Source organism: Vulpes vulpes, chromosome 12, assembly GCF_048418805.1.
Source record: "Vulpes vulpes isolate BD-2025 chromosome 12, VulVul3, whole genome shotgun sequence".
Lineage (NCBI taxonomy): Eukaryota > Metazoa > Chordata > Mammalia > Carnivora > Canidae > Vulpes > Vulpes vulpes.
Genome location: NC_132791.1, coordinates 80,685,644 through 80,706,258, shown reverse-complemented (window position 1 = coordinate 80,706,258; position 20,615 = coordinate 80,685,644). Strand labels below are relative to the sequence as shown.

The 20,615-nt window shown below is 41.5% G+C and overlaps 1 protein-coding gene across 4 annotated transcripts in view; it reads left to right on the top strand.

Annotated features, from left to right (window-relative positions):
* Positions 1–20,615, top strand: part of LOC140594628 (uncharacterized) — a 312,713-nt gene that overhangs the window by 238,987 nt on the left and 53,111 nt on the right. For 3 of the 4 annotated variants that reach the window (XM_072729030.1, XM_072729033.1, XM_072729031.1), the window contains one exon: positions 14,387–15,459. In XM_072729030.1, the coding sequence (XP_072585131.1) occupies positions 14,387–14,526 (140 nt within the window). In that variant the 3' untranslated portion in view covers positions 14,527–15,459. Of the gene's footprint in view, positions 1–14,386; positions 15,460–20,615 lie in introns of those variants that run through there. The other variant, XM_072729032.1, reaches the window with a different exon arrangement.

Here is a 20,615-nt window from a genome sequence, read left to right as displayed (position 1 = left end):
TTTTCTACCCCGTACTGCATCCAAAATGTGTTGCATCCCCTTCTTGGCTTATTATGAGAGGTTGCTTAGCATGACAGGGGGCAGGAGTATCTGGGGTTATTTCCCAATCACTTGACTTAGGCAAATGGCTTTAACTGTCTTAACAGTTTCATGATATGTTAAATAATATCATTATAATATCTGCCTCATGTAGTTGTGGTAAAGATCAGATTAATTCATTTATATAAAGTGCTTAATAGTAGATGCCCCTCGAATTCATAGCTTTAATTATAATATTTGAATAAAACCTAAATTTATGTACTCTGTGTATTTATTTGTTTATAAATATCTCTACTTTCAGCTCTAAAGATGCATCAGACTCAATGTATCCAAAATCATCTACTGTTTCCTGCCTTGATGAGTAGGTCAACCATCTTTTGTTTACAAGCCAGAAAATTAGATTCCATCTCCCATGACCTCTCTTTTATTTGTCCAATTTATCACCAATCCCTTTCAGTCTGACCAACCAAATTTCTGTTAAAAGCTTCTCTTTTTTCAGTATTTCCACTGCTACCATCCCAGGTAGAGATACCATCATCTGTCATCTTGAGTACTATAAAAAGAGGTCTCCATGTTTTTACTCCATCTACTCATTACCTCCAGTAAATTCTCCACCCTGTTGGAAGAATTATAACTTAAGAAGGCTGCCCCAATGATCTCCTTTTTGCTTCAATCCTTTCCATAGCTTCCTGTTTCTCTTGGGATGTTCTTTACATGGTCTATCAGTCCCAAACCGTGAGACCTCCTGAGTCTCTCTCCCATCCTTTCTGTTCCTTGTGCTCCATTCACAGCCATCCATTTACAGCTCCTTACATATACTTGGCTCACCCCCCACCAGAGACTTTTGCCCATGTAGTTTCCCATGCCAGAAAGCTCTTTCCACTCTTGCCCCATTTTGTAATAATTTTTTCAGCTCAAACAACACTTCTTCAGGAAAGCCTTCTCTGACCTTCTATTCTACTTCAGGTAACTATGTAATGAGCTTTCATAAATTAAAATTATTTTATTTCAGAGTATGTGCCCCAATTTTTATTATAGTTTAAAGTTGGAGGGTTCTTAAGACCACCTTTAGGCCCAAGGATTTGTCCTAAACACTAAAGACTCACAAGGCTCAAGAAAGCTGGTATACTCATGGTTATGGTTTATTACAGTGAATGGACAGAGGTTAAAATCCACAAAGGAAAAAGATGTAGAGGTGGAATCCATGAGAGACTAGGTGGAAACTTCCAGTTGTCCTCTCCCAGTTGGAGACATGTACAATTCCTTATTCTGTCAGCAATTTATTATTCTTTCAATAACATAAGGCATGTGTTGCCAGCTAGTGAAACTCACTTGACTTTGGTGTGCAGTTTTTACTGGGGGTCAATTATACAGGCAGGCGGTACCTTATCTTCTCAGTCTGCAGCTCCCCCAGAGGTCAGATTCATTCAGTGTGTTCCAACGCTTCAAGCTTTACAAAAATAGGTGCTCATTCACTATAAACCCTGTGGTCAATATAAGCTATCTGGTATTGCCCATGGCCTCAGGTGTACAGCAACACAACTGGCAAGTTACTCCAAGGAGTCAGAGGTCATGTTTCAGTTGTCAGGGCAAGGACCACTCCTAACAATTTGGGAAATGTACAGGGTTTGAGAGCCAAGGCCTGCTGCATTACCCTTTTGTGTACATTTCCATAGTGCTATTATTATTTCCCAGCAGAGGATATGAGACCAAAATTGATAACTGTTTTTACCCAGCATTGGGCACTACTTTTTAATGGTTCTTGACCAATAGCAGGCGCTCTGTAACTGTTTGTTGAATGAATGAAATCTATTTATTGTCTTGATTTCCTTCCCTTCTATACTTGTTCTATGCATTTCTGCTCCACTGCTTTTGCATATTTTTTATTACGGAGTTTTGCCATGCATTTTAGACCCGAAGTTACTTAGTGGTAATGAATGATAGGTAGTAAGTATCTAAAATATTTATTATACTTTTCTAACTCCCATTACATTTTTAAACCTTCTTGTATATTTTACACAATTTTTAAAAGGCCAATGTTTTTCACATTTATAAATATATGGTGAAATAAATACAGTCAATATATTGAGTTGTGTGATACTTATATCACTAAAGTTATTTCTAAGTATAGACTCAGCATTTGTCTGACAAATTTCAATAACCAAACCATGCTTAACTTTGAAGACACTATGTAATGAATTTTATTTCAGCTATATCAGAAATAAAGTGAGAATGTTCCCTGGGACAAAAAGTGTGTATCCTTTTTTCTCTGTAAACAGAATAGTGGAAATGTCTTCCTGCAAATCCTCAGCATCTTATTCTTGATGGTGTTTATGACCTCCAAATAGTTGACTCTACCTACACTCTTTCCCTGGCCAGGAGACAAAAAGTGGCAGGCCTGTTTTTGCAAATGAACTTGAATAAATCTCTTTCTAAAATTTTTTGTTTGCGGTAGTGTTGGTTTATCACTCAAGGTATAAAATAAGTATCCATGAGTCTATATTAATCTGAAAAATGATTGAATAAATAAGTAAGTGGGAGAGAAGAGAGAATTATCCCCTGCAGAAGAAATCCAAATAATGTATGTTGATATTCTACTCAGAAAAAGCTGGGGAGTAATTCCTCACTCCTTGGTTTGGGCTGTGCATAGTGACTTCCTTCCTTTGGAAAAGCACAGTATGGAAAGTGGGTGAGGTTGTGGAGGTGAGTAACTCGATGATAGAGAAATGTGCCAAACACTACCATGGCCAGATGTTGAAGGTGCATAGCCACAGTTCAGGGTATGTTGATGGTATGTAGCCTTTTTTTTTTTTAATTAAGATTTTATTTATTTATTTATTTATTCATGAGCTACACAGAGAGCAGAGACATAGGCAGAGGATAGAAACAGGCTCCCTCTAGGGAGCCTGATGGGACACTGGATCCCAGGATTCTGGGATCATGCCCTGAGCCAAAGGCAGATGCTCAACCATTGAGCCATCCAGGTACCCCGATGGTATGTAGTCTCAATGTAATGTGGTGAGGATGGCAATGACACTTCACCTCTGTGGTTTTCCTCCTCAAAACCCATAACCCCAAATAGACCATAAGGAAAGGGCCAGATCAACCAAAACGTAAGGGCTATTGTAATACCTGAGCAATACTCAAGATCATAAAAAAGGAGGCAAGTCTGAGAAGCACATAACCCACAGACACCTAAGGACACATGACAAATATAATGAGGTGTCCTATTTGGGATACTAGAACAGAAAAAGAATATTATGTGAAAGCGATGGAAATTAATTAATGATAGGGAAGCCTGGGACTAATATGGGATTCTGTTCTATCTTTTTCATCTTTAATATATCCAAAACTATTCTAAAATTTTTAAAAATTTTAAATTTTGATCCGTGTTAAAGTCTTTCAGTTTAATCTCAGTGCCATCTTAATGAAATTTGCTTATTATCAGTTTTATTTGTGTTTGATCAAGAATTACCTCCAGTTGATTGTAGTTCAGATTTTTTTTTTTTAAGGTGATTGTCATAGGTTGATTTTTTACAGCAGACACAGAAACCTTTCTGTTATTGTTTAAGTTTGGGCAAAAGAATCCTGTCCTTTGCGGTTATGAATTTCTTATAATTGTTAAAATTTAAAGGTTCTAAGATCTTATGAGTCATAGAGTATGTCCAGTTTAGAATTTAACAGGACAAAACCATTAAATTAACTAAATAAATTGGCATAAGAAAAAACACAACATTTTTGAGAGCATGAGTCCAGACAATGTGTCTGTAAGATAGGCTTTACAAACTTAGTTTGATTAATTTTTGTTTTTCTGAGGATATGATTCTTTTCTGTAATTATTGTTCTGTTTTTCCTGACAGGCCATCTAGTGCCAGCCGCCGTAAGCTCCCTGTGAATTGAGTTATTCTCAATAATACTCTGTATTATGAAGGCATTATTTGAGTGGCTGTCCACTGTGATCTCATTATTTGGAGCTTTACATAAAACAGGTGGTTCTTCCATCTCATGAACATTTCTTATTATCTAGAATTCACCATCTTGTCTGTGGCCCATCATATCTCCATCACAGATGTGGCTCTATCCTACAGTTTGCCCCTGTTTATTGGCTTCCCATGAACATCTTGGTCATTTCTGATAGTCCAGAGTCTCTTCTTTTCAGACTTGATCAGAGTTCATACTATATGGTGATGTGTTTATTTACAGTGATTAATTCCCAAAGGGCTTTGCAGCAGCTAATTTTCTTTGGCTCTGAAATGACCCAGGCACCTCTAATTCCAATTCTGTTTGGCAAACACAAGGCTGAAGCTCATGACCAAAGAGCAGGTGGCCATGCTCTGTTGATCCTCTGAACCCAGTGCTCTCAAAGGTGCCATTCCACCTGACCCAGATACTCTGGGTGTGACCTCTTTGCTCAGACCTCCTTTTTTTTTTCATTTAGATGATGCTTTGAACATGGCCTATCAAGGTATGACTAATCTGGGGTACAGGCTTTAGAGTCATATAAAGTGAGGTATGAATCTTAATTGGTGTTAACTATTTCATTGTAAGGCAGTTGCTTAATCTTTGGGGAGGTTCAGTTTCCTCATCTGTAAAATGAGAAAAATAACAGACTAGCAGAGCTGTCATAAAAATCAGATTGAAATTTTTCTGGAGCTCCTCTAGAATACCTGATTCTATCATGGATGCTTAATATATGCTCACTGTCCTCAGTCTGATGATTTGATTGGGTTTCACTCCCTCACCTCCCTAGCCCCTTCTAGCTGGCCCTCCACTCCTGCCAGCCATGTCTCAGCCTTACTGATTTACACCTTCACATGTGTTTCTAGTCACTGTGTGGTAGGAGCAGACTTGTCAACTTTTGTGCCCTGCTCTAATCATTTTCAAAACTCTATAGAATGTCATTTAGGTAATTCCCACTAGTGTAAACATGTCATTAGAAGTGTTCTAGGGCAGCCTGGGTGGCTCAGTGGTTTAGCAACGCCTTCAGTCCAGGTCGTGATCCTGGGGATCCGGGATCGAGTCCCATGTGGGCCTTCCTGCGTTGAGCCTGCTTCTACCTCTGCCTATGTCTCTGCCTCTCTCTCTCTCTCTCTCTCTCTCTCATAAATAAATAAAATCATTTAAAAAAAAAGAAGTGTTCTATTTTCTTCCTTGCATTTTGATGTATGTTGTTTTCATAATAAAACAAAAAGCCAGGCAGACCCAAGAACAGGATCTTCCCTGGATTCGTACTTGGCTGTGTCTGGGGTCAGGTAGGAGAGGGGAGAGACAAGGAGGACATACAGGCAGAATAATGGGGTCTGGACCCCAAGTGCCTGAATTTGTAGCCTGCCCTTCCCTACCGCTCACATGTATTAGCTGTGTAGCCTTGGTCAAGTTACTTACCCTCTCTGTTACTGCTGGTTCCTCCCCTGTAAAATGGAGGTAAGGCATGTCTAACTCAAGTTTCCTGGTGAGGATTAAATGTGGAGTTCTCACAGCATTATTAAGTAATAATTAAGTGTTCAATATTATTATTCTTTTCCCAGTTTCACATTTATTGCATCAGGTAAATCTTACTGATAGATGGGTTTTTTTTTCAGCTTTGGTAACTTCAAACTACTAAGATTGTCTTCATCTTTTTTGTATACGCATATAAATAAATATGTTCTCTCACTGTAGTCATACCAAGAAGTGCTACACGTGTGTCAATACTTCAACATTAAAAAAAATTATTTTAAAATTGAAAAAAAATATTGTCTTTATTCTAAAATTATTCTTTTGAATATCCTCATTTATAGCAAATCTTTGTTTTTTAGGGTATCAAAAATGAGAGCCAACTCCATTAAATTTAACCAAATGATCTATATTGACAATCTTTATATAATTTCAGATACTGGTGTAATTATGTAACTTTATAATTTTAATAAAATAATACACATAATACCTACATATAAAACGTGTGCATATTTGAGAGGGAGAGTGTCAAGAACCACTGTTCAATGTAAACTGAATCATTTTCATGAAAAAGTCAAACATTGAGCCCCAGTTCACTTAAAAAAAAATCACACAGAATGCCGCTCATGTCCCAGAATATTTTTCAAAAGCATAATTGAATTTTTTTCCTAAGGGGCCGAATTCTACATTAACCATACATTCAAGCAAGTAGAGGAACAAATAAACATCTCTTGTCTTTCTGATTCTGGTGCTCTTTTCTTCCCTTGCATGGTTTTACATTCCTGCAGACACCATAGCACTATGGCACTGACCTCAGAGGAGCTGTGGCAAAGAGCATCACATTCAGGGAGCTGTGCTCCAGTGAGATGCTCGGTCTCATTGAAGGTCTTGGGCATATGCCTGCTTCCCTTATTGCTTGTGAAAGCTTCACTGCTTCTGCATCCAGTGAGATATCTATATGCATTTGGCATCCTAAACATAGCCATTTTATTATCTTAAAGCTTCCTTCAAAAGTCTGCCTCACTGCCTGCATGGTGATGTGGTCATCTGTGCTAATATCATCTTAGAGTCTCCATTGGTGACAATAAGCTAATGGTTACAACTTTTGTTCATAACCAGATACCAGGAGGCACTTAATTATGTAACAGTTTGCTACCTAGAGATATTTTGCAACCACATATCAGAAAGCATCAGTCCCTGTCCTCGGTGTGACCTGTGTTGGAGCTATACCTCTACCGCATAGCTGCTGCTTCTCCTTCAGACGCCCGGCTGTGCTTCATGGCCCTTGCTATGTAAGCCCAGTGTGTTGAGAACTCTGTGCCGACTCCCTAGCAATGATCTGGGGCTGACGCCAGAGCAGTCAAAGAGCTTGCAAGAGAAAGGCTAGGCCCGTACTGAGCTCCAATTTTGAGAAAAGCCCATTTTTCTCATTTTTAGTTTCAATCCTTTGATCTTAGAGAAAAATTGCATAGTCTAATAACCTACTTAGTGAAAAGATCAACTGTTGTGCTCCATGAGGTTAATATTAGGAAGTTTTCACGTGTCTTCGAACCTCATGGTGAGATCTCCAGGTGAGCTGGTATCCTCTTGTAACCATTTGCCATCCTTCCCTACCTTCTAAGAATGGGGATCCTGTTTCCATTGTGAAAACTGCTGATCGACATCAAGCAGCTCTGTTGTCACAGCTCTAGTTTAAAAAATGTGAAAGAAACTGAATCTTCTCGACCTAAAGGTTCCCTCTGTATAGTTAATTAAAGACATTTTAAGGAGACATTTGGATTATAGAAAAGTGATGATATCACATTATGACATTTATTTCTTGCCTTACCCCAAGAATCTCAGTAATTGGCTCACCTATTTGAAACCATTTTATTTTTATCAAAGGGTAAAGATTGCCAACCCCTAGTCCGGCTTGCATCATTTACCTAATTGGCGTGTCTTTTAAAACAACCATGGACGCAGGGAACTTTATGATCTGCCCATGTGGTGTTCGCTTGTGTTGAAACCATTTAATGTAAAAGTCTGTAGGAAAGTTTATCAAAGGGCTAATATTTTATTTTTGCCGTGGTACTCAAGAACAGATTTTAGAAATTTAATTAAAATCCCACATAAACATTAATTTTTCAAATGCTGTGCAGCTCAAGGTACATAATTGTTGAGGTTCTTACTTCGCATCAAGAAGCCGCATTGGAAAACAGCCCCTTACCTACGGGTCAGATAGCAAATGGATACCCCACAGCAGAATGGGTACTGCGACCTAGAGCTTTTGACTTCCAGGCCAGTATTCTCCCTTCTAGACAGAGCTGTTTTACATAATTGGAGGCATTTCCTTCAAAGCAGTGCTGTTGTAATAGAGGAAAAGGAACAGTTATACTCATGGTCTTCTAGAAATGTATGCCTTCCTGGGGGTTGTATCTTCCGATGGAAGAGATCTTTATTTTTTTTTTTTTTTGAAGATTTTATTTCTTTATTCATGAGAGACAGGCAAAGACATATGCATAGGGAGAAGCTGGGTCCCCATGGAAAGCCCATTACAGGACTTGATCCCAGGACTCTGGGATCACGACCTGAGCCAAAGGCAGATGCTCAACCGTTGAGCCACTCAGGTGCCCCAAGAGATTTTTATATTTATAAATACATTCCTGTTTCCTTCAAGGATAGTTCACTACTTTGCCTTACCTTCGTATGTTTTGTTCGTACCACGGGATCTTCTATGCGGTGACCCAAAACAACATAAAAGGTCAAATAATTGCACAAAGTCCCTATCCAGCAATGGCCATAAAGTGATTTAGGTGGAACCTGTGTTCAGGAAGGCACAGGTGAGCCCAGGGAGTCACCAGTGAAATGTATCCACTAAGAAAGCAGAGGCAGGTGAAGCTGTGCGAATCGAGATCTGGCCTCCTGGAATGAGAATGGTGATGGTACCATTTACATGGTATATCTGCACTCTGGTACTTTGTGTTCTGTTCCATGGGACACATCATTCAAAGAACTATCAGTAAAGTAGAATGAATTCATTGGCTGAGGAGATGTTGAATGGAGTAGAAGTCACACAATAGTGGCAAAAGAAACTGCAAATATTCCTTGGAGAGCAGGAAAACCTACGTGGTCGATGCTAGATTCCCTCTAGGATTTGAAGGACCATTAGATGGAGAACATTCAAAACTTGAGCTCCCAAGCTTCTCAGTTGACAACCAGGAAACAGAAGGTACAGCAAAGTTTCCCCCAACATGGAATCAGACGTTTTAGCTCAGGGCTTTTAAATAATCAGGCTATGGCATTCCAAAGATGGGATGGCCTGTCTCCCTTCCAGGACACCGCATTTTCAGCCACTGGAGGCCCTCCCTGGGAGCCCGGATAGTTGCGTAGTGGAGATATTTTAAAGGGCAGCATTCACAATTCAGATTTGCAGTTGGACCAGATGACCTTTATGGTGCTTTCCAGCACCTGGGGTTTATGATTCTATTTCTCTTCTGCACTGATGCTGGATTCGTGTCACATTGTTTGAACCAAACACTGAGAACAGACAGGAGCGCAGTTTGGAATGTTGGTGGTGCTTACATCTATTTTGTGTTTCAATTTCTGGAAGCGGTCTTTGTCTTTGAGGCAGTTTGGTCTCTGACCTTCTGTAACATTTGGAGCCCAGCCACACTGTCTTTGTTTACTGTAAAGAGCATGGAAAAACTGACTTCCTGACAGTGCTCTGTAAAGTCTAAGGTCAAACCACTCACAGGTGAACAAACACAGTCCTTCCACCTTAAAATTGCCACTTGGCCCCCGTGTAAGGGAGCAGGGTAATGATACTGGGTAACAGAAAGAGGGGAAATCAGTTCTCTGCCAGCAGCCAGCAATTAGTCACTTTGTCAGTCTGCTTTGTTGCAGAGCTCATCTTAATTCTGTATCCATTTTGGAGAAGTTAGAAAACATGGCATGCTATTTCCCGCCCTCTAGCAACCTACTAAATAAGCCTGTAGACCCGTCCTCTCTCTCTCTCTCATCAGCATCATCATTTCCCAGGATGGCAAAGCTAAAGCATAACATTCTTATTCACTTCTGGAACTTCTGAGTACCACCAATTGAATATTCATATCATCCAAGCTACGTTGTTTTTCTTTTTTAATCTTTTATTTTTTAATGATAAGACCTCAGAGTAGCCTAGTTGGGTTGATTTCCTCTCAAAAAGGCATATGTGTTGGATATTTTTGTTTTTTGTTTTGGCTGACCTCTGCTAGTCCTTACTGTCTTCCAAAGCAATAATAGGTCCCCTTTATCAAAAAATGGGTAGTGGCTTTCAGAGTAAGGGTATTGTAAACTCTTGAAGAGCCTAGACGGTGTCTCATTCATTTTACACCCCTCTTGTATTTTACACATCATCTTATGTTAGCAGTCCACATAACATATGTGCATGTCACTGAATAAAACAATGACCTTGTCACATATTCCCCATTTATTTGAAATCACTTATTTGCAAGATCCATCATTTTTTTAATATTTAAAGATTAATTCCTAGAACTGATCTGAAGCAGAAGAAATAAAAACATAAATCCATAAGTCCAACATAAATTCACTTTTTTTTTCTAATTCACCTCTCTTTCCTTTTCTTTTTTTTTCTTCAAGAATAAATTAGGCTTTCGGTATATTTCTTTTTTCTTTTTTGTCTCTAGTGTAAGCAGGCTCTTGAAATGTCCTAGTTATATCTAACATTGCTCTTGAACTCCACTTAGAGATGATATACTAGCCTTTTACTAAAATATATCTGGATATTAAAAGCCCAATTCTTTACTGCTGATGAGAAAGATTATTAGCACTTTTTTTCCCCAGCTATAATATGAGGCAATAACACCCTTTTTTACTTCCAGAGCCAGAGGCAGTATGTCATATTAACCTCCATTAACTGCCTAAGAAATGAGGTGCGTTCATTAATTTAGTATTCTGGTTAGCTAAGATTGTATAAGAAAGCTGATAAACTTCCCTTTGTTTTGTTTTTTCCCTTTGCTATATATATAAAAAAAATAAAAGAACGGTAAAACCTCTTAATACATACTTCCTTGCCTCGGTGAGTGCAGCGTCTGGATTAGGGGCTAGACTAGATGAGGTAGGTCTACAGCCAGTGGGTAACAATTGGGGTGGCCAGAGGGGGAAGGAGCAAACACTGCCTCCTCTAAGGAAGCTGGAAAAGTATATCTGAGGCATGCGATGGGAGAGTCCATCATCAAAAATCTGGGCCAAAGATGGAAAGAGAAAAGTCCACTTCTCTGTATATAATTTCATGATGGACCTTTCCCCTTGAATGTCCTATGAAACTCTAAGTTCTCTGTAGAATTTTTCCTTATATGAAGCATTGCTTCTCATTTTCCCATTTCTACCTCCATGACTTTCCTTCACTCATTCATCATTTTTTAAAAATACATCAAGCATTGAGCTAGCTATTGGGGAAACAGAGATTAATGACATGACTCCTAAGCACAGGGAACTGCTTGCTTTATTTATCCAGGCTTAAAAAAAGTACAGCTCTGTGACCATCCTTCTCCTCATTCTCCATGAATCCATCTTGATTTTTCCTTTGCTACTGCCAGAGTTCAGGCACCATCCCCTTACGGTGAGACTATTGTGGGAGCCTCTTTTTTATTCTCCTTCTACACAAGGTCCCTCCTCCCCTATTGATCTTAGCTGTGACTACCAGACTCCATATCATGCAATTTGGATGTTCCCTTGGCTGGTTCTCAACACAGTATGACTTGAACCAAGTTGATCTTTGCACATACCCTGAGGCTTAGTTATGTCTTCTCACACTGTTGGCCTCCTTTATCTCCACGGTGTGTCCAGCTCTGAGACAGTCCAGCAAGGTGGCTAAGAAAGTATGTCACGGACCAGAATGTCCACTCACTCGTCATTTAGTCTTGGACAACTTCTTACTCCCTCTTTGGTGTTTCTGTTCTATAGCATTGAAAAGAACAATGCTTCCCTCCTAGGATCGTTAAGATTAAGTGGGCACATGTACATAAATTGTTCATAATAAGTGCTTGCATTATCCATGTTGTCATTGCTGTTTTGGTTATGACTCAAACCTTACCCCTTCCCCTGGCCAGACATCTCCTAGCTCACTGCAAATCTCAGGATTCCCTGGGGAATCTTTCTCGGTGTTTAGGTAGAAGTCATGCTTCCCTTCTCAGTCCTTCTCTGGCATTACTTATCTGATGCTCATTTAGCAGGTAGACCTAACACCTATTTTATTTTATTATTTTTTTAACGATTTTTTATTCATTTATTCATGAGAGACACACACAGAGAGAGACAGACAGACACAGAGGCAGAGGGAGAAGCAGTCTCCCGGCAGGGAGCCCGATGTGGGACTCAATCCCAGGACTCCAGAATTACGCCCTGGGCTGAAGACAGGTGCTAAACCGCTGAGCCACCCAGGGATCCCCGAACCACCCAGGGATCCCCCCTATTTTATTTTTTTATGAGAAATACAAGTTGAAGAGAGAGCTAGCAGCTTAGGATAGTACATGTCTAGTGCCAATAGAGCACGTGCCATTGGTTCCATAGAAACCTTCACGGAGGGTGGGGACAGTGCCCCAAGTGTCTTTGTTTCCCTCACAGCATTTTATGCCTTGTTATTAACAACAGGAAGCCCAAATCAGTAAATTTTTTTCTGATTCAATGGATGGTGTATTCGGATGCTCAGGAATAGATTAATCTGTATAAATAGTGTACAGTCAGGGATGCTGGGGTGGCTCCGCAGTTGAGCATCTGCCTTTGGCTCAGGGTGTGATCCCGGGTCTGGAGATCGAGTCCCACATTGGGCTCCCTTCAAGGAGCCTGCTTCTCCCTCTTTCGGTATCTCTGCCTGCCTCCCCCCGCCCCCCCCCCCCTCCTTGTGTCCTTCATGAATAAATAAATAAAATCTTTAAAAAATAGTTTACAGTCAGATAACAGGGCATCTTTACTGGTACCTATGAATGTGATCAACTAAGCACTGTCCTCAGTTTTGGGGAGAGGGTGGTCCAGACACTCTAGACAGGGATTCTGGACGAATGTGATGGTTTAATAGGATTTGTAGGGTAGCAGGCCACCAAATGGTCTGGAATGCAAAGAGGAAGACCAGAAAGAAGATTGCTGAGGGTGATGGCATGAGTGCTGAGCTTAGACTCTGGAAATGGGGAACAGATGGAAATCTTAAATTCAAGGGGTGTTTGTAAGGAAAGAATCCACAGGATTTGGCAGTTCTTAGAAGATGATGGCAAGGAAAGAGTGTAAAAGTGGCTGCTTGCTTTCTTCCTTGGTAACTTAGGAATGTCCAAGTCGAAAGGAGGCTGTCTTCAAAGGGAAAAGGATGTGTGTAGTTACTAGACTGAACCGATGACGGGAAGGCCATGCCCATTTGGCTCACCCCGGGATTCTCGGTGTTTAGAACAGTCCCTGGCACCCTCACACAATGGGAGGCTGGTAAGTGCAGCCCGAATGAATGCAGGGCCTCTTTCCCTGATACCTACACCTCGAATAAGCCATGGTATAGGCCATCTTGCCGCCTGTTTAACAATTCTCTTGTTCTAGTAAGCTGGCATGATCAGTCTTTCTAAAGAGACCTTCTGACATCATGGGCACGATGTCCTAAAAAGGCAACTTAATTCCTAAGTAAGGGAATCTACGAGACCCTGAGGCCATCTCCTTCCTCTCTGCCTTATTGTAACCATTAAAACATACCTGGCAAAGCTGCACCTCTGCAGAGAGGTGCTCCAGAAAGCAATTGTTTGCTCTCACCCTGCTGAGAAGTGGCAATATCCGTGTGGCTTAAGGGCTCTAGCTGCAGCCATGAACAGCGTTAGAAAAATATCACCACCATTTGCCAGCATGAGATGCCAGACTGCAAATAAGAAGCATGTCAATTCAGTGAAGCAGAAACATTTCACTTGTTTTTAATGATTACTTGTGGGAGAACTTTACTGTTGTGTGTTTGTGTGCCTTTAAATAAGAAGCTGCAATTTTTGAAAATGATGAACACCGGCTTGTTTCCTCTCCCTACAAAGGGACAGGCTTCTCCCACTTGGGTGACTATCGCCCGCGCCACTCGCCGAAGAAAGGGAGCGGTCTTGGCAAGCATCTTATTAAGTCTAAAAATAAATTATTCAGAATGCAGGTTCAGATACAGATTGCAGGGAGAGATAATAGAATTGGTTTTCCAAGCCTGATCATGCTATGAAGACATGGTGTGTGCTTTTCAGGAATCCACTTAAGTGGAATCAGCTTTGACTAATACAAACTAGAAATAATATTGCTGCCATCCAGCTAGTGTGTGAGGTACAGCACCCTCCCAATGTCTTCAAGTATCCGTGGTCTCTTCAGTCTCCGCAAGTGTGCATATGTGAAAGTACACATGTATGCAAAAGCATTTCTTCGGAGATGCATTCTTCCCATTGTTCTTGTAAGCAAATTTCTTCGTGGCAGCGTGAGAGGGGTCGGTCTCACTTGAGATTTGTCTCCCTCCTGCACACCCCCCTGCCTCGGTAAAATAGTTGACCACATCAGCAGCCGACTGTAGTTGTCATGTGGCTTCTCATGTGATGCTGGGGCTGCAGCACTTTGAGCAAGAGCCTTTGTGACTCGGCACTCATGGACAGTAGCATTCAGGGACAGGAGAGATTTTGGAGGGGGTGGGGCGGCCAATAAACCGAGAAACGTCAGAAATAAAAGTCGCACGAAGTACCCTGATCTATGTATTCCTTTTTATTTTTTATTTTTTGAAATTTGATTTTAACTCTTGCTTTTTTTTTTTTTTATGGTTTGTGTCTGTTTTTTTTTTTTTTCTACCCCCGCAGGCGCCGAGCTGCGCTGTTTTGTGTTTCTCTTTTTTTTTTCTTTTTTCTTTTTTTTTTTTTTAATTCTGAAGCCAGACCGTCTTTCCTCACAGCTCCAGGGCTGCATCGCTGTGGGCACACCAAGCTTCCCCGGTTACCTGAGCTGCTCCTGCGGCGTCCCCCGCCTGGGCTTGGCCGAAGCGGGAGCGGCGGTCGGCGCCGTGCAGAAGAAGCACCTGCTCTGGAGCTCTGACCGGGGCCCCTCGCAGCTGGAAGAGAGGGTGAAGCTGCAGAAGACCCAGGGTGGGACGGATAGAGAGGACGCCAAGGACCGGGGCCGGGGAGTTAGGCATCCTGTGCCCGGCGGTCCTCTGCAGGGCGAGGGCAGCAACAGCCCCTGCCGTAGGCACCCGGCTCGGGCTGCTCCCAGGGATGAGTCTGGGGGGGAGAGAGAACCAAGCCAAGATGTGGTGGCATTTTACCTGAGTGGAGCTGAAGATGGATGAACCAGGTATCTGCTGTGTCTGCCTGGCGAGGCAGACTTGGAGAGAGGCAGAGTGAGGGGAGCGCATGAAAAGCAAGAGGAGGTGCCGAATGCCGCTTGATTGTCTGCCGCTTGGTCTGCATTCCCATTCTAGGGAGGATGGCATAATTTATAACCCAGTACATGGATGGAGGAACTGTAAATTGTAGTCTGGATGTCCCCGGGGCTGTCAAGGAAGAAACTGATGGGCTAGGTGACTGTACCATGTCCCCAGAGAAAAGAGCAGCCTTGCAGCATGGATTTAAATGCATGTGCGTGCATGTAGAGACATGAAAAGAAAGATTTCTGACCATTTTACACAGGAAGTCTGTCACTTTGCTGGATCGGGCTTGATTGCAGCTTGTATTTTCAGCTTCAGCTCAACACCCATTTCCTGACTAGCTAGAGAGCATGGCCAAAGCAGCTGCATGCAGAATTTTCTTGTTAATGTGAAAGCAAGACCCCTCAGCTTTAACTCCTTGAAGTTCTGAGTGCTCTGTGCTTTGCTAGGACTGATTGTGGAGTTTTGTTTTCTTCTTCTTCTACAAATCCCTGTAAACACAGCTGTATTCAGTATGGTGAAAAATTCTATCCTGTAAATAGAAATCTGATCAATTTAATCAAAATAAATGTATCCCAGATGACTTTGAGACCAGCTGGCTACCACAGGCTTCAGATGCTAAGTGTTCAATAGAGACGAATGCAGTGTTATATTTACGTGTTGTAGAATTCCAGTTTAGCTTTTAACTTAAAATCCTTGTCTAAGGAAGAGAAGTGGTCGTGCCAGCTCTGAGCTAGAATGGGTGTAGGCACAGGTGCAGGATGCTGTTCGTGAGGCTTGGGGGGGGGGGTGGTGTTGCATTTGGGAGGGCGGGCGCGTGACCTGCTGCAAAGCGTGGCCAGAGTCAGCACAGGGAAAGCGCGCATCTAACTTACTGTGTAGGGAGGCGGGTGCCCTGGGAACAGCCTCTGCTGAGGTTGGGGGAGGCGCTGGAGGCTGGTTTTGGACTCAGATGAGTGAGCTATGGTGATCCAACCCCAGCTCCGTGGAGTCAGCTCAGACCTGGGGAGGAGGAGCTTCTGACAACTGTTGTCATGGGGAAGCTCTTCTGAGACGCCTGTCTGGCCCTTCCACTGTTTGTTACTATTTCTACAAAGGCAGCTCTGTGTGTTGGATTATGTTTGGCCAGCTGTTGATGCATTCCTGCGGGCGGGGTTGCGTAGGGATCTCATTACTGTACTTCCAAACTGTAGATCTGAGTGCATGGAGGGAGCGTAGGGAGGCAATGGAAAGAAAGCAGGCTGGGGGATCTGATCGCTCTTACCGCTTTCTCGAGATAGTCCACGAGCGAATCCAGAACAGCTTACGGTGGAGAGAAGGGGAGAGGGAACAACGGGGCAGAAGGAGGCTGCGGGGAGGAGGAGGGTGTCCAATGAGACTGAGCAAGCACATAAGAGAGAACAGACTTAGAACTTCAAAGCTGCATAGACAAGCAGAATGTCAGCAGCTTGTAATTAGCGGCTCATGGTTGCGTCAGTGACTGGATCTCTCCAAGAATAACTATGTGATGTGTGCCACAAAGTGAAGAAGATAGTCATAACTAAGTTATCAAACCCGGTTCAAACAAGGGCAAATGGATTAAGGAATTGTCTCTGTTTGTAAATCAAATACTGATGGATTCTGCTTTTAAGACTTGGTGAATTCTGCATAATTGAAGGCTGAATTCTCAATTTGTCAGGGGGTGTATGCTCCTGAAACGAGATTACGGGCCCTTGAAAAAGTCAGAAGGACCCTGCAAACAGAGCATAGGCGTGGTGCTCGTAGGTTCGGAGCAGTTGCCCCAAACAGCGCTGTGGGTCCTACTCCTGCACCCTGCACCTACTTTTGGTTTGCTCATTTTTGTGCATTTGAATGGAGAGGAGTCAAAAGTTGCATTCCGAGACGTGTGGTCAGTTACCTTCCCAGATTCCCACTGGAGGACTCACAGTCTGCTGTGGGGTTCTGATTTGGGTTGCTAGCCCGGGTTTCAGCCTGGTGGGAGCCTTGGCTGTCTTGCAGGCAAACAGCGGTCTCTTAGTAAGCCCCGTGGGAAGTCAGGGCACCACCGTGGCTGAGAGGACTTGAAGGCCACGTTCACTTCCCCTACCCCCTGCCACCCCCCTCCCACTCCCGTCTCCTGCGCCTGGAGATTTGGGGTGGAGTAGGAGCCCCCCCAAAGACATGGTGGGAAGAGCTGATTGGTCGGCGGGCTGAGGATGTTTACTCTTGTTTTCTTCGGTGCTTCTCCACAGCATTCATTTAGTATTTGTATTTGTGTTCACGCCACACAATTACTCCTGACCTGCTTTGTTTCTCTGCCCGAAGAGAAGTCAATTTTAGTTCAGCTCTGTGCATTTGGCTTCCCGGGTAATGTGCGCATATGTATTGCGTTACCCGCATATGCATTTCCCTTTTTAATATGAATTAGGGAAAATTGTAGGTAGGGAAAGCTGTGTATATTAAATCAATAGCTTTTTGAATCACATGTAATATAATTTAAATATACTTACTTTGGGGTTGCCAACGCTGACATTGTCTGAGCCCTTTTAATTTACATCTTCCATTTAGTCAAGAAGCGGAACCCGCCAGATCAGAATAGTGTATTCTGTGCACCCAACAGGGTGGAAGACATTATTTTGTTTGTGTTAGTTCCAACAGCTGGTCATTAATGCGGTCCCCATTTCTAGAGTGAAGTGCTAGTGAACATGAATGCCTGCCTGATTAATGCTGTCCCTCTGAGGGTCCTTCACCCAGCAGCCACGCTCACAGCAGAATAATGTAGCATGATGTGATTGCACTCTAACAGGGTAGTATGTCATTGTGTCACCAAGCAATTGAGGTTATTACGGGGCAGGGCAGACAGACGGGACAGTGGGGTTACTAGACCGTAGCATTTTTAGAAATACAGGCCTGACCTACTTAGAGTTATTCTCTCTGGCTGGCAGCTGCATGGTACATAAAGTCTCCTGATAGGCTGAGGCTGTTGCTAGGGGGAATTAGCATGATTTTTTTTTTTCCACACACAGACTCAGTGACTGAATGATAAAAGCTGACTGGAATTAAAGAGATTTGGTTCAGTATTATACAGATTTATCTGCCTCATTTTTCTTTCTCAAGTGCAGAGAAAGGGTGCAAAATACAGATTTTTGTTTCCATTTGTTCTTTGACCTTCACGTTCTCCCCTCCAAGAGGCAGGAGGGGAGGAGAGAACAGGGCAGTTATGAAATTTTGTTAATCTCTTATTGGTGGGGTCATTGAAACGATGTTACAAATTGCAAGATATTTAAGCTTAAAGACTGCTGAGAATGACCAACAGAAGGTTAGATTATTTTTTCTCTTCTGTGTACTAAGCTGTTTTGAAGTTGGGCATGCATCTTTCATGCACTGTATATTTAAACTCTTTCCCTTTTGGGCTGGAACAAAACATTTATATAAATTCTTTTCTATCCAAACAGATTGAAGCTTGCAATCTCTGGCTTGTTTAAAATAAGATAGTAAGGATTCCAGATTTAGATGGGGGCGGGGGGGATATATATATCTATATATAGAGATATATAGATATATATATATATATCTATATACATGTATGCCCTTTTTTTATTACAATTTTTTTTTTCTGGGCTATTTTGGGTTTGGCTCATTTTTCAAAAGCCGGCCTGATGTTTATGCTCTTGGATAAAACTTAACTGCTCCCACCCCACCCCCTCGGCTTCACAACATACAGAAAGACCTAGGTTTTTTTCCCCAGAAAAAATAATATCTGCAGAATTTATCTGGAGATTGTTTTTCCTTGTTGCTGACATAAGCACTGCATGTAGAGAGCTCACATAATCAATTTTATAAGATGACCCATTTTTTTCCTTTCCCACTCGGGCATTCTCCAAGTGTCTGTGTGCTTGTGATTTTTAATGGATCTTTTAAGGTAAACTGAAAGTCCATCAGGAGAAAGAGAAAAGCAATGAATGTCTAATCAAGAATACTTTGATTTTTCTTGTTCTTAATTATACACTATCTGGGCTTAAATGGTAGTGTCCCTCTGTAAACTTTTACTGCTGAAAGTAATTATTATCCTGCCTTTTTGATTTGAAATTAATTTTTTGTAAGCACATGATATCACAAGTAAACAAGAAGTTTGGCTACATAAGGGAGAGGAATAATGTAGATTCTTAGGAACTTGTACCACTGGATTCCTTGGCCACATGAAAAAGATGAAGAAATGTAGGAGTGGATTTTTTTCATTTAGGTTTTTAGGAATATTCAGAATGATTTAGATACATGTGTTTTTAAACCGTGATTTCCACTTATACCAGAGGCCACAGCCAAAACAACAACAAAAATATGCTCTGATAGTGTCAGAGTCAAGAAATCCATCAATCTTCTTCGTTTTTAATCCCAGCAGTATTTACATTTCAGCATATAAATCAAGCTAAAATTTAGCTTATCAAGCTAAAATACGGTGTATTTTCTGATGACTGATACTTCATACCCTTACTAACTTTGAGAATCCCCCAAATAACATTTATTTGTAAAGGTTTTCAACCACACTAACAATGTTTCTTAACTGAAAAGAGTGTCCATTAATATTTGTTGAATAAAAGATTACCTTTGTGCTGCTCTTTCCAAAATGAAGCAATTTCATTTATTTTAGTGGGCATTTGAATTCTTCTGTGCTACTTTCCTTGCTTCGGTCAATGGACAGTCATTTAAGTTCAAAGTTACAGAAATAAAGTGCCATTTTAAAATCAATTAAGGGAAAAATGTTAGCATAAGTTCATTCATATTTGTTAAGGACAGATGCCTAATTTGTTAAGTACAGCCTGTGTCCAGGTACCCAATCAAATCAATTATTTATTGTTTGATTAATAATAAATTGATCACATTGAAATCGTCCAGCGTGAATCTTATTTGGTTGGTTAGGTTGTTAAGAATTTTTCATTGCTGTGGCTTTCCTCTGTTTCTAGAGAGGTAAATATCAGGTGGGTCAGAGCAAAAGACAAGGCTATTTCATGTGTTATTTTTGCTGCCTTAGCTATGGTCAAGCTTAATTTCTATTGTCAAGCTGAACTTTTATAATGTATGTCCATAGTATTAGCTTCACCCGCTGCCATTGATCAAAAGGCCAAAGGAACAATCACACTCAATGATTTTGTCAATCACTTATTCATTAGGTAAGTATTTACTTTCTGCTCACCTATGAGGCTAGCTTCTCCACTTTATAAGGTTCAATATTTGGGACCTGTGAGTTTGGGGGATGTTGTTGGGCGCAGTGAAAAAGGAACATAGCGTTGTGGGGCACCAAATACAGTTAGAACTCATTTCCTTTACTGAGTTCTAACACCTAACATTATGTCTTTATAATCTGGGCAGCGCTGGGGATGACGGTACTGGGTGCCTGGAAATGATCAGTTTTCCTCATGTCGTGAACAGGCTCCGTCTCTTCTGAACCATCAGAACACTATGATATTGGCAATCTAACAGTAAACCAGAATGTGTCTATTGTGAAGTCATGAAAGCAATAATGTAACCCAGAGATTTTCAGCCTTTTTATTTAAATGATAGTATGTCAAATACCTTTAAGTCCCCAAACTAAATACTACCTGGACCTGTATGAGTCACTGTAAATGGTTTGGTTTGGTTTGCTCCCCTTACCTACAACCTTCTTCCATTCCTTGAAGCGTGACTAGTTTACTGTCTTCTGAGGCCACCCCTGAGTTTCCCAAGCAAAGGACTAACAAACCATATTCATGGTTTTCACCCATGTGATCACCTCTGTAACAAA